The 16344-nt window shown below is 43.8% G+C and overlaps 1 protein-coding gene and 1 pseudogene across 1 annotated transcript; one reads left to right on the top strand and one right to left on the bottom strand.

The window, feature by feature from the left end:
• The first annotated feature begins 4130 nt into the window (after positions 1 to 4130).
• LOC124699734 lies at positions 4131 to 5251 on the top strand (annotated as a pseudogene).
• A 4897-nt stretch (positions 5252 to 10148) lies between these two features.
• Positions 10149 to 15822, bottom strand: LOC124703610 (probable inactive histone-lysine N-methyltransferase SUVR2). The gene is made up of 8 exons (XM_047235835.1): positions 15450 to 15822; positions 14908 to 15355; positions 13493 to 14514; positions 11382 to 11641; positions 11197 to 11263; positions 11043 to 11093; positions 10574 to 10670; positions 10149 to 10496 (listed from the first exon to the last, which is right to left on the bottom strand). The coding sequence occupies exons 1-8, from the start codon at positions 15639 to 15641 to the stop codon at positions 10450 to 10452; spliced, it is 2184 nt and encodes a 727-aa protein (XP_047091791.1). The 5' UTR covers positions 15642 to 15822; the 3' UTR covers positions 10149 to 10449.
• Between the last annotated feature and the right edge of the window lie 522 nt (positions 15823 to 16344).

Genomic DNA, 16344 nt, shown 5'->3' with positions numbered 1-16344 from the left:
GTTGAACACCGCGGAGTTAATAACCGAGGCGCACGGCCACCCAATGCATGCGTTGGGCCGTCGCGGCGGCGCCGGCCATTTCAACCGGTCGGTCTCGCCGCGGATGCGCGCAAGAGACTTGATGGCGCACGCGTGAGTGTAGCAGTAATTGGGTATGACGAGCGCCGCACGGCTACCTCAAAGCATAGAGACGTCCCAGTTCTACACGTGCCTCTTGACATCGGTTCGTGTATGCATGCACACGAGAGTACTAATACTACTAGGAGCCAATAGCTCAACAGTTTACGTTTAGGTTTTTCAAGATATATATTTTTTAACAAGTTTTAAGATATATTAAGAATTTTGCATTGAGAAATCTACATGCATGTAGAAATAATGAGGCCGTATGGTAATATTGTTGCTCTTGATTTCCGTGTGATGAGAGAAGTATTTCAAAATGCATTGAAAAAAAAAAGAGAAGTGCACTCTTTTATGGATAAATTTTTAAATCTAAACATTCACTTGTTTGAGGACATAAGAAGTACACCTTCGAATATCGGCATGCATCAGCAACAAATATAAGTAAAATATAATTGCTGCAATATGGATGACAGCCCACATGTTAGACTTATAAACTAAGCGGGCCGACCTTTGGCATGTTGGACTTGGGCCGACCCACCAAAGGTCTACTAAGGACAAATGGTCTACTAGTTCTACAAGACAAATTTTCTCTTTTTTACATAGGCTATTAATAATATCGTTTTTCCGTGAAATTTGACGAACGCACTATATTACGTAGATAGAGCATATGCACCCGAGAGCCGAATTAAATTTCTCCTGCACTCAAAACTATAGAACTATGTAGTAGTGAAGGAGATTAGCAACCCGAATTCGATGGACACGGGTCTAGGTAGATCCCTCTTTTCGAATTCAAAAAATGCTATTTTGAAGCTCCACAAAAACTTGAAATAATTTACAAATTCAAATTTTACCTTGATACTTGCTCGTGTGAATTTTCGATGCAACATATGACCATATATGGCTGACACAAAAAAATGGGAATTTTTATTTCTTTGCTCCAATATTTATAACGTTGTTTTGACATTTTGGCCTTCTTGTGTATGTCACATACAATTATATTTTTCCTTAAAAATTTGCGTGAGCAAGTATGTAGACAATACGGAGATGCAAAATTTTACATTTTTTGAAGAAAAAAATGAAATAGCAATTTTTTTTTTTGCTTTTAGAAAAAACAGGTCCGCCTGGACCGGGTTCCACTAGCCATTTATGTAATACTCATTACTTTAGTGGCGTCATATATACATCACAAATTAATATTCAGATACACCTGAGCAAGTCGGTGGGCACCTCTCGCACTTGAGTCCAGCTTAATTCTTATACACGTGATTGGTTGCTCGCATCATATTTCTGCATCAGGCGAGATCTTCTTCCTAAATCCATATTCAACTGGGGAAATTTATATGCCTGAATGCCAGTTTGTTTGGTTCCTAACAAACAAAATTCAGCCCGTTTATGCACATTGTTGGTTACCGACTAAGCTGCAATCTACGTATGAACTAGGAACTTTGACCTGATTGGTAATCTATCTTTTTGTGGTCTAGTTACCACTTCTCGACAACAGTTAAACAAACTAACAAGCATAACTTTTATAATGTATTTAGTCTTAGCTATTTCAAAATAGCAGTTTAACACTACTAGTTTAGCCCTAACTAACACCGAATGGTAGTTTAGCACAAAAGTATTCAAGTAATATAGACAAACAAGACACAAACGGGACTTGTTCATAACACAGCACGACATGGAAATGTTTCTTCTTCTACTTCAAATCCTAGAGTTGCCTTTGTCAGCCCACATAGCGTCTGCCCACTCTTGCTTATTGTTATTCTAGGCGACATGATCGTTGGAAGTAACACCATGTCCAGCATCAATCTCGTTAGGCAAGACTTCATGCTCCTCCGGGAAGAACGAATCAAGATCCCATCCTAAGATCTGGTTATGCAGAATGCAACATGAAACAACTAGCTTAACCTAGGTAGAGAAGGTGTGGAAATGTTTTTGATCAAGGATCTTAAATATGTTCTTCAGAGTTGTGAATGCCCTCTTGATCGTGTCTCTAATGCTAGAGTGTCTAAGATTGAAGAGTTTCTTGGCATTCCTAGGGTAGAACCTTGTAGAGAACTCATTGAGGTGGTATCATGCGGACTCGAAGGGTGGAAGAAAACCAGGGCGGCAATCATAGCCAGCATCAGCCAGGTAGAACTTAGCCTTAGGGATTTTCAGGCCATCAACTCTCTCCAAGCTGTCAGTCAGAATCTTTGCATCATGGATTGATCCTTCGCACCTAGCAAGCACACATGTGAACTTCATATCGAAGTCAATAGCGGCAAGCGCATTCTGATTGGTGTAGTGGTTTCTCCCCTTGTAAGCAAGAGCCTGGTTTCTAGGCACTTTCGATGTTATATGAGTACCTGAAATTATCCCAATACAATCCTGACATAAAAACAAACAAATGGTTAGACGTTTGTGTTGTACAAATTTGTAAAGCACAAGGTTCACCTTAAAATATGATGTACAAAAGTGTTGCTCACCTTGAAATATGGAAACCAATGGTGACTATCAGCAATCTTGTTGGGAGTGCTAGAAGATGCAGGCTTAATCATCTCTCATCTTAGTTCTCCAATAGCATAGATGATTTCCTTGAAGTACCTAGAAACTGTCTCAGTCGATCTCCTCCATGTGTTATGGATGACTCAAAATCTTTGGTTGTGCCCAACGATATGAAGGAACACAGCTACTTGCTCTTCGATACAGGTGCGGATGTTATCTAAGAGCAACTGCCTAGACCTAATGTGTTCACGAGTTGGTTAAAATCAGCTTTTGTCATCTTGAGTATGTTCACAACTTTGACATTGCCATTGTTGTATATGTAATCCAGATTGTTCATCCTCTCTCTGGACAAACATTGGTGCATATGTGATGTGGGGCCTAGTGTGTTGACTAATGCTCTTGCGTGCATACAGAAGACAATGGCTCTTGCGTGCATACAGAAGACTCATGCCGGCATCACACTATGAGGGCACCCGCTTGAACAAATAGCTTCTGCAGATCGGCCTAAGTATTTCGATGTGGCATAATCATGAGCTAAATCGGCATGAATCTAAGTTAAAGCAGTAACATTAAGGGCGGGAGTGGGTTGATCAAGCTTACAATCTTCTTTGAAGGCGTCTTCATTCTACCGGAGCCGGAGAAGAAGGGGATCCCAGGCCAGGATGGGTCGTCGCTCCAGGAGATTGGGCACTCTCACACCAATGGGATAGCGCGACAAAGAGGTTGACGGAGACGGTCTCGGGGATCTCCACAGTCGACCGTACCGCCGCAAATATAGATCGCCGATGCCGTCGCCTTCTAGTCTGAGGGGATTTCATTTTCGCTTGGTGGTGACCGACAATGGCAGGAGGTGAGGCTACTTTGTGCGTCTAAACGCGGAGCAAGTTTCCAGCTTCTGCCTTTTCCACTGTGTTCTCCCCACGCAGGAGTTCGGCCGATTTGAGCTCGTTGGCATCTGCCGCCAAGAAAACGGCTGAATTGAGCGTTCCTCACGGGCTAACTTTTGGGCGCTTTAAACATTGTGTGTTGCAATTTTTCCATGCGACCTTGCCAACCAATCGTCTGATTTTCGGGCCAATCAACCAAACACGTTCTATACGTGTCGATTATACAGTAGGGGTCAACTTTTTGTGCAAATTAACTTCAAATAGGTGGCTGTGTTACCTTTGGAAGCTCCGTTGTAGCCCAATCATACTTCTGAAGGAGAAGATGTGAACTCCTGCATAAACATGGGTTATTCTCACAGCTACACAACAACCGTACGTCTGGTGCACAATAGTTATTTCTGTTCTACGATCATTCGGCAACAATACTCCTTCACGGCTACGCAGGAGCTAGCTCCTTTTCACACAGTACAACTTCGTGCACGCACCGTACCGTACTGATGTGTACCTATCTCCCGCTTTAATAAATACAAGCACCTCCGAGAACTATATATATCTCCTAGTTTCATTGCACAAACCAAACCAAAACATACTCACTGCTACGGGCGGCAAGCAATTAAGAAGATTGCAGGATCAACCATGGCCATCCCCAGGGCTACCCTCCTTGCCGTCCTCGGCTGCCTCTGCTTCTTTAGTTCCGTCCTTGCAGCTCGCGAGCTGAACGATGAATTGTCCATGGTGGCGAGGCACGAGGATTGGATGGCCAAGTATGACCGCGTCTACAAGGACGCTGCTGGAGAAGGCGCAGAGGTTTGAGATATTCAAGACTAATGCTCGATTCATCGAGTCATTCAACACCAGGAGCCACAAGTTCTGGCTCGGCATCAACCAGTTTGCGGACATCACCAATGATGAGTTCAGGGAAACCAAGACTAACAAGGGGTTTATTCCAAACAAGGTGAAGGTTCCTACGGAATTCAGGTATGAGAATGTGAGCCTTGATACGCTCCCAGCAACGGTGCACTGGAGGACAAAGGGTGCGGTCACTCCTGTCAAAGACCAAGGCCAATGTGGTAAGTACATTCAGGCTACAAGAGAATTACATACATATGAAACTTCTGCATTATATAACCGCGTGTATGATTACATATATCGTAACAAATTCATTTGCAGGTTGTTGTTGGGCTTTTTCTGCTGTTGCTGCAACAGAAGGCATTGTCAAGCTAAGCACTGGCAATCTTATCTCGCTCTCAGAGCAAGAGTTAGTGGATTGTGATGTCCACGGTGAGGACCAAGGATGTGAGGGTGGTCTCATGGATGACGCATTCAAGTTCATTATCAAGAATGGAGGCCTCACTAAGGAATCTAGCTATCCATATTCCGCAGCAGACGGCAAGTGCAAGAGTGGGTCTAGTAGTGCCGCAACAATTAAGAGCTACGAGGATGTGCCTAGCAATGATGAGGGTGCCCTCATGAAGGCAGTCGCAAGCCAACCTGTGTCAGTTGTTGTGGACGGAGGCGACATGACTTTCCAATTCTATTTCGGTGGTGTGATGACCGGTTCATGTGGTACTGATTTGGACCATGGTATTGCAGCCATCGGTTACGGAACGACCAGTGATGGTACAAAGTATTGGTTGCTCAAGAATTCTTGGGGCACAACATGGGGAGAGAATGGATTTCTAAGAATGGAAAAGGATATTGCTGACAAGAAGGGCATGTGTGGCCTTGCTATGGAGCCTTCCTACCCCACGGCTTAGTTAAACTATAAAATGCCATATATTCTCTCACACACACAATATTGAATAAATACATGTCTCTTCGTCCATAAGTATATGCTTGTAAATTGTGTTATGCAAATACATTATATGTATCTACACCTTGTTATGCAATTCATGAGTCATGACTTGTATACAGCTATGTTGAATGAATGCTGGTTATATTTATCTTAGCTAAGATATTCTGGAAGGATGGTATTTGTGAATGTAAACTGAAACAAAAAAAAAGAATTAAATAACTTCTGTTATCAGAAGCAGTATTTTGAAGCAAGCATATTGCATACAGACGGGAGAGATAGGTATATAGCTTGTGATTTGTAGACAGTTCACAACACGTTAGTCAACTAGGTGATTCATGAAGTTATTTTCTCGTGAATGGGAAAACGGTACACTACAGGAATGGCGACGTACGCCGAGGGCCGTGGCATACGCCGACGGCCAAATGTCGGGGCCGTCGGCGTATGGCCCGGCACGGCCAGCCAGCGAGTCTCACCCTCGGCGTATCGTTGCCGTCGGCGTAGCGAAGTCTACGCCGAGGGCAGCCCTCGGCATATATTTGGCCCTAGGCGTAGACAGGGCTACGCCGACGGCCACCCTCGGCATAGGCTATTTGTCAAATTTGTCTAATTTTGTAAAAATCATAACTAATTCATATGATGTCAGAAAAATGCGTATAAGGTATCAAAATGTTCAGAAAAACATACTCTATCCGTTTATGTCAAAATCATGCACATTTAAATCATGTATATCATGTTAATATAGTAATAATTCAAACACTTTCTTATATGTCATCGGGTTCCCGTTTTGGCCAGATGGCGATTTAAACAAAGTCAGAAAATCCCGCGGAGCCGCGTGGCGTCATTTTATGTGTCCTAGTAACCACTCCAAAAGACGGAATTGGGATACGGCAGTTATTTTGGAACACCCTTCACAAACAGGGCTATCAAGTTCGGAGTTCTATGACTTTTAGGGGAAATGAGAAGGAAACGGTCCGTGACACCGCATAGTTTGTCGGAACGAGGCCATATTTGACACGTGCGTGGTCCCTGAGATGGGAAGCAATGCCCCGGAAGCGGATTTCCAATCCGACCCATGGTCGATGGTTTTTTCATTTTCGGGGTGCCAAAACGGGTTTTTTTGTGAACCAGCTACATGAGGCGTATTTTTGTATTGCGCGAGACCTCTGCGTAGTAGTAGAACACCGCCTCCGCACCACATATCACATGTCATATGTGCGTGCTAGCTATCTGGAAATCCCTGCGGCTTCCTGCTGTGTCCCGCTGAATCCGCTAGAAAGTGACCGGATTTAAACTAGGGGTACACTTTCCGTCGCTCAATAAATTCTGGGAAAAATGGTTTTAGGTCTACAACTCATCACTTTATGTGCTAAATTTTTTCCTTTTAGCACGATGGTGAATGGGTGCACCAGCGCGCCCGGTACGGCCATACCGCATCTCCGTGGGGGCCCGTTTTGGCCGGATGGCAATTTAAACTAAGTTAGAAAATCCCTTGGAGCCGCATGGCGTCATTTTATGTGTCCTAATAACCACTCCAAAAGACGGAATTAGGATACAACAATTATTTTGGAAAACCCTTCACAAACAGAGCTATCACGTCCGGAGTTCTATGGCTTTTAGGGCAAATGAGTAGGAAACGGTCCGTGACACCGCATAGTTTATCGGAATGAGGCCATATTTGGCACGTGCGTGGTCCCTGGGATGGGAAGCAATGCCACGGAAGCGGATTTCCAATCCGACCCATGGCTGATGGTTTTTTCATTTTCGGGGTGCCAAAACGGGTTTTTTTTGTGAACCAGCTACATGGGGCGTATTTTTGTATTGTGCGAGACCTCCTTGTACTAGTAGGACACCGCCTCCGCACCACATATCACATGCCATATGTGCGTGCTAGCTATCTGAAAATCCCTGCGGCTTCCTGCTGTGTCCCGCCGAATCCGCTGGAAAGTGACCGGATTTGAACTAGGGGTACACTTTCCGTCACTCAATAAATTCCGGGAAAAACATTTTTAGGTCTACAACACATCAATTTATGTGCTAAATTTTTTCCGTTTAGCGCGATGGTGAACGGGTGCACCAGCGCGCCCGGTACGACCATACCGCATCTCCGTGGGGGCCCATTTTGGCCGGATGGCAATTTAAACTAAGTTAGAAAATCCCTTGGAGCCGCATGGCGTCATTTTATGTGTCCTAGTAACCACTCCAAAAATTGGAATTAGGATACGGCAATTATTTTGGAAAACCCTTCACAAACAGAGCTATCACGTCCGGAGTTCTATGGCTTTTAGGGCAAATGATTAGGAAACGGCCTGTGACACCGCATAGTTTGTCGGAACGAGGCCATATTTGGCACATGCGTGGTCCCTGGGAAGGAAGGCATGGCCCCGGGAGCGGATTTCCAATCCGACCCATGGGCGATGGTTTTTTCATTTTCGGGGTGCCAAAACGAGTTTTTTTTTGTGAAGCAGCTACACGAGGCGTATTTTAGTATTGCGCGAGACCTCCGCATAGTGCTAGGACACCGCCTCCGCACCACATATCACATGCCATATGTGCGTGCTAGCTATCTGGAAATCCCTGCGGCTTCCTGCGGTGTCCCGTCGAATCCGCTGGAAACTGACCGGATTTGAACTAGGGGTACACTTTCCGTCGCTCAATAAATTCCGCGAAAAATGTTTTTAGGTCTATAACACATCACTTTATGTGCTAATTTTTTTCCGTTTAGCATGTTGGCGAACGGTGCACCAGCGCGTCCGGTACGGCCATTGCGCATCTCCCGAGGGGGCCGTTTTGGCCAGATGGCAAGCTGGACGTCATATTTGGATTACTCTAATTTTTAGGTTCAAATGATGATATATGGATGTTATATTTAGATTCCTCTCATTTTTCTGATCGATTTAGACATATTATTTGTGGAATTTCAGTTTTTCGATTTAAAGATATTAATTATTCCATATTAAATAGAAAAAACCAAAAAATAAAATTATTTTATTGTTATTTGAATTCAATATTATTATTCATTGTTACTTATATATTCATTGTTGTTTACTTAAGTAATTTTTTGGAATTCAAAAATAAAGAGTTGTGACATCACGGTGCAAGGGTTAATAGGGTTGATAGACTATTATTATCAGTAAGGTGTCAATTCTTTAAGGGAAGCTCATCCGAATGAAACCAAGAAGTTAAGCGTGCTGAGGTTGGAGTAGTGTGAGGATGGGTGACCGGCTGGGAAGTTTAACCATGATTGTAATTTGACCTAGGATTAAGTGTACTTAGAGTTAAAAGTGTATAGGTGAAAGATAAACAAGTAAAAACAAGAAAAAAAATGGTGTAAAAAAAATTAAAATTTTAAAACTCTATGCCGACGGCAAAGCCCTCGGCATATAAAAAAATTATTTTTTTTCGAATTTTTTTTTGAATTTTTTTTGGAAAAATGAAAATTCAAATTTTTATAATTTGTATGCCGACGGCCGGGCTACGCCGACGGCAATATTGTCTATGCCAAGGGACTTAAACGCCGACGCCATACGCCGAGGGCTGCTGTCGGCGTAGCCTATGCCGAGGGCCAGGCGTGGCTACGCCGAGGGCAGCTGGCCGTCGGCGTATGCATCCATTCCTGTAGTGGTAGAGCAGTGCATGCTGTCCCAAATGAAGAGCTAGCATAGGAGCCTCTGTTCCATTAGGTGGAATAATATATACTGGTATCTAGACGTTTGCCTAAACATAGTAACTCGTATATTGGCTGTTGTCTGCAATGAATCAATAATTAGCTAGCATGACAACGAGCTAGTCCTGGGAATAGCCATGCCACCTCAGTTCCTGACTCTAGGCTGTTTTAGTTTTCTAAATGCAATTCCTAAAAGTAGGACATTGTAGACCTTTTTTATCCTCTCCTGAAACTTCCTCGTAGGAGAAAATATCATGTGAAAACCAAATAAAAATATGCTTCAAAGTTTCTGATATTCTAAAGAAAAATACAATTTGCTTTGGAGGTGACTAGTAGTACTATAGTATACTACTCTCTCCATCCTAGAAAACTTGTCTTAAGTTTTACAAAATTTAGATGCATAAGGAGTACCTAGTACAATCAAAAAATATTGAGTTTTCCTAAAGACAACAGTATATTGCTAGTACTACTAGAAGAAGAAGTGAAGAAGAAGAATTAGGAAGGGGGGTTGAAAAGGGAAGGAGCGGGGAGAGGGAATCGTTACCTTGGCTGGAACTCTAGGACCTGGGTTAGGCTGCAGTCGTTGAACCGCACTTAGTACCCCATCGTCGTCGTCCTCTTCTCCACCTTGGGCTCTCTTCCTGCTGCTCCATTCACATCCGCATCCCAATCCAAATCGAAATTAGCATGGTGTTCCTAGTGGTTGTTGGTATTAGGCTGCTGTGACCAACCATGCGTTTATCTCTTTCTTCTCCGCTCCCTTCTTCGGTTTTTCCCCTTTGCTCTCACAACTCACGACAAGTAGCAGCCTCGGCTTGTTCGTTGTCTGCTGTCCAGCTAGGCGCCTCACTCCAGTCCTAAGAGTATTTTCTTTTGTTATTATCTACCAAATCATCCAGCATAACATTTATCATCTTAAGTTAACTCAAACATGATAATCTCAGATTAACTTAACTCTCAATAATCATAATATACTGTACAATTTGATAAGGGAGGCCTCCAAATGGAATACATCAATCTAGCTTTTCCAACTTGCAAAAGATTCTCGTCTCTGCATAGAAGAGACCCTTTTCTTTGTTGATGGAAATACCATGAACAACCTGTTTGAGACCTTGACCATTACCAGAGTATACCTCTTGGCCAACTTGAGCATTTTACCTCTTTCTTAATACCAAAATGGCATGCAGAAAGCATATTTAAATGCACAACTGAAAGGCATGCTTCCGGTTCCATTCCATTAGATTAAACACCATGTTCAAAACTACTACCTAACTAGTACATACATCTCTAATACTACAACTACTACTACATAGGTCATAATACTCACACAGAGGAGAAGGCCATCGTCTGCTCATCCGGGCTTACCACCCAGATCCATGCTTTGTCCAAAATGCACAACAACTCAACACACATTGTTTCTTCCGCTGCTGCAAATTCCTTAACTACATTGCCCTAATTAACCCTCCCTAACCAAGCAACCATTGCATTGCAATGCATCAACCTTCCTCCCCAATGGCAGCAGCAGCTACTATGCCTCTCTTCCCTGAAAAAACAAAATAAAGAGCCAATCAAGCTAATGCCAATGTTTTTCGAGGCCAAGCAATGACAACAAACACGTACTCAAATGATGCCTCCTGCCCCGGCAGTACCGGCTACCACAAAGGCACTCGAATGGTTTCACAGGCTGTTTCTTGGTCTCGAAATCAATGCCATAGTCCTGAAAAACCAACACCAACTCACTTGCCATGTCTTTTGCTGCGGATCTAATATGTGATATGTTGGCTTTTCTTTTATCTTACAGCACATATGCACTTTTGTACTTTTCAAAAATGTAATACTGTCAAGGACTTGCACATAAACAAATTCTAGGGATACAACTCATAAATAAATAAAGCCAACAGTAGGCACACTGCATATACATACATACATACATACATTAGTGAAGCCCCAAAATAGATAACAGCAAATGCAATGCCATGTGATTCGTTCACTTTTTGCAGCTATAGAGTTTGGCAGTCATAGAAAATACACACCAACAAACATATGATAATGCATTAACATTAAGAAATTATATATATGCAAAGCATACCCATGTCAGTTCCTCGAAAGCCTCCACCTTCTTGCTTGTGAAGAATGCCAGCTGTTTTTTATAGACAAGAGCAGTAAAATCATCAGCATGACGTCACTATCATATGGTATTTTCAAAGTCCAACATGGGTAAAGTGGTCAAGAGTAGCACTTACATGATAATAGTGATGATCAGGAGTCTCCACTTCAATAGGAATCACTGCTAGATTTGCATCACAACATCTACATGATGGTGGATGGTTGTTACAAGCAGCAAAAGATAGATTGGGAAGATAACTTATAGGCCTTGCTGTCTATTAAAAAAACATCAAAGAAACGGCCAGAAAGAGCTAGAGCATACCTGTGGTTGATGAATCTACCAACATTTCCATAAAATGAGCCATCTAGGCATAAAGCCTCTTCATCCTTCAGTTCAGAACACCAACCAGCATCCAAAAGTATCGGATGTACATACCTATCATTTTGCATGTTTTCAACGGCCCTTTCATGCATTTCTGTACATGTCAGTATCTCACCAGCATATTCGCAAACAAAAGCTCCTTTAGGCAATTCATCAAGCGTACGGAGCCCCCAACCTGTCCCTTCTCCAGTGAAGAAGACCTAGATAATAAAAGTAACAATAGTTGAAAACCATCTGGCGTCATGGATTAAATGATTTCAAACCTGTGAAATTGTTAGTAGAATCAGCACGCTGCACACCCCATGTCTTGTGGGCTGATTATCCCCACAGCAGTACCAAGTCCACAAGGGGCTGCGTCTTGCAGTAGCAGTTCAGATCCCCATTATCCTTATTTAGACTGTTCTTTTAATTAAAGATACGATCAAGGATTACGAGCAATGATTAAGTGTCGCTCGACAAGTCTAGGTTTTTGCACCACAAGTTTACGTGTGTGCAACTCTGATGTCGACAAACTGGAGCAACACGACAAGTTGAACTTGTCGATCGACAAGTTGACTTGCCGGCGACAAACCTCGACTTGTCTAGGTCAACTGGTCGAGCGACAAGTCATATGCCTGGGATATAAAATGTCTTCGTGAAACCCTACGACCCACCTACAACCCAGAAACTGGTAGCGTCTCCCTCCACCAGACGCCTCTCCCCTGGCTCTTTGCAGATCCACACTAAAGGGAGAAACCGCTTAGAGTACAAGAGATAGAACAAGCTATCCTATGTCTCATGCAACCGGCAAATGGAGAATAGGTTTCAGAAGCTGCGTGAGGAAGGATCCAAAGGAAAGAGGGCTAATGTGCTTATCCTAGAAGAATTTCAATGGGATAATGAGTGGGTCGATATCCTACAAAAATTGATAGGCTAGTTACTTAGTATTTTTTTTAGTAGTTCCTTGTCGACAACACATCAACAATTCTAGCACTTGTTGAGACTTGTCACGACTTGTCTGCTTGTCGGTACCCCAGCGACAAGTTGCGACACGTCGACACGTAATCATTGATTACGAGTCCACGAGTCGATCTAGGGTAGCGACTCATAGACCTGTCATGACTAGTCACGACTCATGTGGACTAGTCAACATGAGTCCAGCAATAGGTACCATAAAGTACTAGACTGTATAATTACTAATAATCTAATACTAGTAATCCCTCCGATTCATATTAATTGACTTCAATATGGATGTATCTAGAACTAAAATGTGTCTAGATACATCTAATTAGAGTCAATTAATATGAACCGGAGGGAGTACATAAAATAGTAAATGTGTAATACAATAGAAGGCTGGGAATAGGGGAGTGGTGGAAAACCTTGGCAATTCCATATAATGGCCAAGGCCTTCCTCTTCTCCATGAACTAGCAGCTGGCATAGCAGAGCAACAGCAGCAGATAATGGGAGGATCCTGGGAGCAGAAGCAGACAGTGGAGGAGCAATACAGCAAGAGCAGCAGCCACCGGAGGAGGAGCAGACCAGAAGCAGCAGGCCGAGGGAGGAGCAGACCAGCAGCTGCAACAACCAGGGGAGGAGCCTCGCAGCAGTAGCAGCAGTTGGTGGAGGAGGACTGGGTCGGCGGGAGTCAGTATTCATTTTGGGTTTCACGGGAGGATACTTGGCAGCTTGATCTAGGTTTACCAGACCAATTATGACAGGTGAGATCAATTTTTAGTCGCTCAACTCAAAAACTGGACTAGTGGAGGTTAGTCATGACTAGTCGAATGAGTCACTCGACACGTAAAATGAGTATTGAGTCGTCCTTGGAGTTGTCACTTGTTGACTAGTTTTTTCGAAAATGACTTGTTGACTAGTTGCACGACTCAAAATCCTTGGATATGATTAGTTTCCAAGTTAGTTATCTTACTTATCTACCAAGTTAGGTTGTAACACAGGCTATATAACACCTTGCCATATCATTAAATAAAGCAAAGCAAGAAATATCAATATAATCAGGTCTCTTGTTCATGACACCCCAGCAATCTATGTTCAGAAAAACAGTAAATATTACCTGTAAATTGCATGTTATGCCACGCTGAACCACGCGGTTACCGCATTCCATGTTGCAGCCACATTTGCTCCAGCACTCCTTGATAAACTTCCTAACAAGGTGGCCCCGGCAAGGCTCTGGTGAAGCTTTATTTCTAGACCTCTCAAGCGGGCAAGTTTCACAAAACACCTTCTGATTTTCTGCTGGAAAGAGGTTCACAGAGACACACTCATCAATAAGTGCTGGCCTAACCAAACCTTCTAATGTATATGCATATTCACCCCCAGTTTCTCTTGCACAAGCACATGGTTCAGGTGCAGACAAGCAGTTTCCAAAGCAATCAGCGCAGCAGTCTTCCCCACCAATCTTAGCAAGTGACATGTCAACAAGAGCATTCTGGAATACAACATTCTGTGGTATATAATAGAACGAAGGCGGAAATTTCTCCCCGCCAAATTCATTTACAATTGATATCCTTATGTTTTCTTCTGCCTTGGATATATCCGTTAGATCATGGTTAATCCTCAATGTGGATAGTGCCAGATGCTGCTGCTGGACAGGAGTCGAATTCACTGGACAATTCTCTGAGCCATTAGAAACCAACAATTCCTCTGCAGCTTTCTGTTTCATCTTCCTATCATCCTCTGACCTGCAGCCATTGCCAACAATATCTGGTTGTGCAGTATGCTCTACAGCATGTTCAGTGCCCAGTTGTAAAACACACTGGCATATCTCAGTCATGAGGCTGCCAACGGAAAAATCAGGAGGAAGAACATTGGATGAGCCAAGACATTTGTCATCAACCATCTTGAAAACTTCTTCTAAAGCAGGCATGCGGAACTTTGATGGATCGACACTGCATTTCAGCGACATCTTAATCTCACCCGTAGCAGATGATGCTACAACAATGTCCAAACCAGGCACTTCCTGAACATTTCCAACTGCGGATCCTGTTCCATTGTTCAATGAGCTGCATGTTGGGTCTACCGAAGAAGTAGTTATTTCCCTATTTCTGCAACGCTGAAATGCCCTGTTTCTAGCACCTATAGAAAATCAAAGAAGTCGAATCAGCATAAGACCGTTGCTGAAAGAACATAACAGCAAAGATGTGATCGACCAAAGGCATATTTAACACGCTACTTAACAAGTGTTCAACCAAGCAAAGTTTCAGCAGGTGCGGCCTCTGAAGTTCAGCAACCCTTATTCAATGCATTAAGTTACCAAGCAAAGGATGTAATTATAGCAAGAGTACCATTGGCATATCTATGTTGTAACATTGTAACCAAGCAAGCAGATAATGGAATTACTTCTTATGCTTTAACGACTGACGGTTACCAAGCAAAGAAGCACAATGTCGGCATGATTTGAAAGTAAAAGAAAGGCAAATGTATCTGCTTAACCTACGAGGACAAAAGGATCAAATGGTAAGTGACAACCTGGGATCTGTTTAGGATTTCGACCGGACTGCGGCGGAGGCGGTTCTCGAAGCCCGGATGAGGATGCCACACCTCGCGGCGAACGGCAGACCAGGCCAGGCTGGACATCACAACAGTCCATATCGACAGGCTCAGGCTTGGGCTCCCTCAGGAATACGTCATCCTCCGGCTGGAGATAGGCGTCGATTGTCTGCCTCTGCCGCCTTTTGCCGAGCACCCTCGTAGTGCCTCTAGCCAGCGGAGGCGAATCGGCTCGAGGAGAGATGGCCAGTTCCGTGGTAGTGGCTTGATGTTCGGCTGTGGGACAGGAGGGTGGAGGCGAGGGAGGGCCAAGGGGCTCCTCGCGGGTGGCGGCGGCGGCGAGGGAGGTCGATGGGCCTCCTTCTGCCGGGAAATCGTCGGTCTCCTCCTGCTCCAGCTCCGGCTGCGGATCCCCGTTGCCATTGGCCTGAACAGCGGCCCAAGAAAAAGGCATTTTGTGAGGAGAGTGGATTGGGGACTGGAGGATTGATGGCGAGGAAAGAAGGAAGGGGGGTCGGGACCTGAGCGTCGAGGATGGCCTCGGCGAAGACGCGGTAGTTATCCTCCTCGATGAGCGCCCACCTATGGTCGTAGAGCTCGAGGAGGCGCCTGAGGACGTTGGAGCACAGCTTGCTGGAGAAGCCGAGGGGCTTCATGGCCTTCATCGCCCGCCGCCCTCTCTCCTGCTTGGAGACCGGCCGAGAAGAACCCATCCTTCCCTCTTTTCCTTTCCGATTCGATTCGATTCGATTGGAGTGGAGTGGAGCAGAGTGGCTCAGTGGATGGAAATTGTTGGCATCGCCATTGCTAGGGTTTGCAAAGCTTGGGGTTTTGGGGGGATTGGAGCTGGGTCGATTCGGGGAATCTCAGTGTCTGTCACTCGATGTGCCTTGTGTTGTGTTGGGCTTGGAAGAGAGTACTCCTAGCATTCACTGCGCCGCTTCCTTTTTACAAATGCAATCGCCGCCGGGTGTCTTTTTCTACTCTCTTCCCTCCTTTTTAATTGACTCGAATTTAGTATAATTTTATACTAAATCTAAATTAATTAAAAGAGATCAGAGAGTATAAAGATTCAAAAAATTATTGATCAAATCAAATCATTAAAAAGAGTATCAGGCCAAAGTCTGGACTCATATCATGCTCTTCGAGCTAAAATGTGTGACAAATCATTCACGATGGTTTGCTAATATCGACTTAAAGTTACATCTTTCCTGAGATTACTAATCAAAAATCATGATTTTCCGAATTATGTGTGAGAAATAACAATTCTAGAAACAAAAGTCCATCAAAGACAATGAAATTTTAAATGATATGTCTCGTCGCCTTTGACGCGGTTTTTTGACCCACTCGTTATGTCTAGTGGTTGCAAGTGATCAAACTGGTAATCACCGATTCCCATACTGATGTGGGCATACG

This window comes from Lolium rigidum, chromosome 3, assembly GCF_022539505.1.
Source record: "Lolium rigidum isolate FL_2022 chromosome 3, APGP_CSIRO_Lrig_0.1, whole genome shotgun sequence".
Classification (NCBI taxonomy): Eukaryota; Viridiplantae; Streptophyta; class Magnoliopsida; order Poales; family Poaceae; genus Lolium; species Lolium rigidum.
Note: the sequence above shows the minus strand (reverse complement) of the source record. Positions and strands in the feature narration are given on the sequence as shown.

Coding starts and splice junctions, on each gene's coding strand:
- LOC124703610 (XM_047235835.1), bottom strand. CDS start 15,641: ATGGGTTCTTCTCGGCCGGTCTCCAAGCAGGAGAGAGGGCGGCGGGCG. Junction 15,356..15,449: donor AGGCCATCCTCGACGCTCAG/GTCCCGACCCCC, acceptor GCCGCTGTTCAG/GCCAATGGCAACGGGGATCC. Junction 14,515..14,907: donor AAATCCTAAACAGATCCCAG/GTTGTCACTTAC, acceptor GATTTTCTATAG/GTGCTAGAAACAGGGCATTT.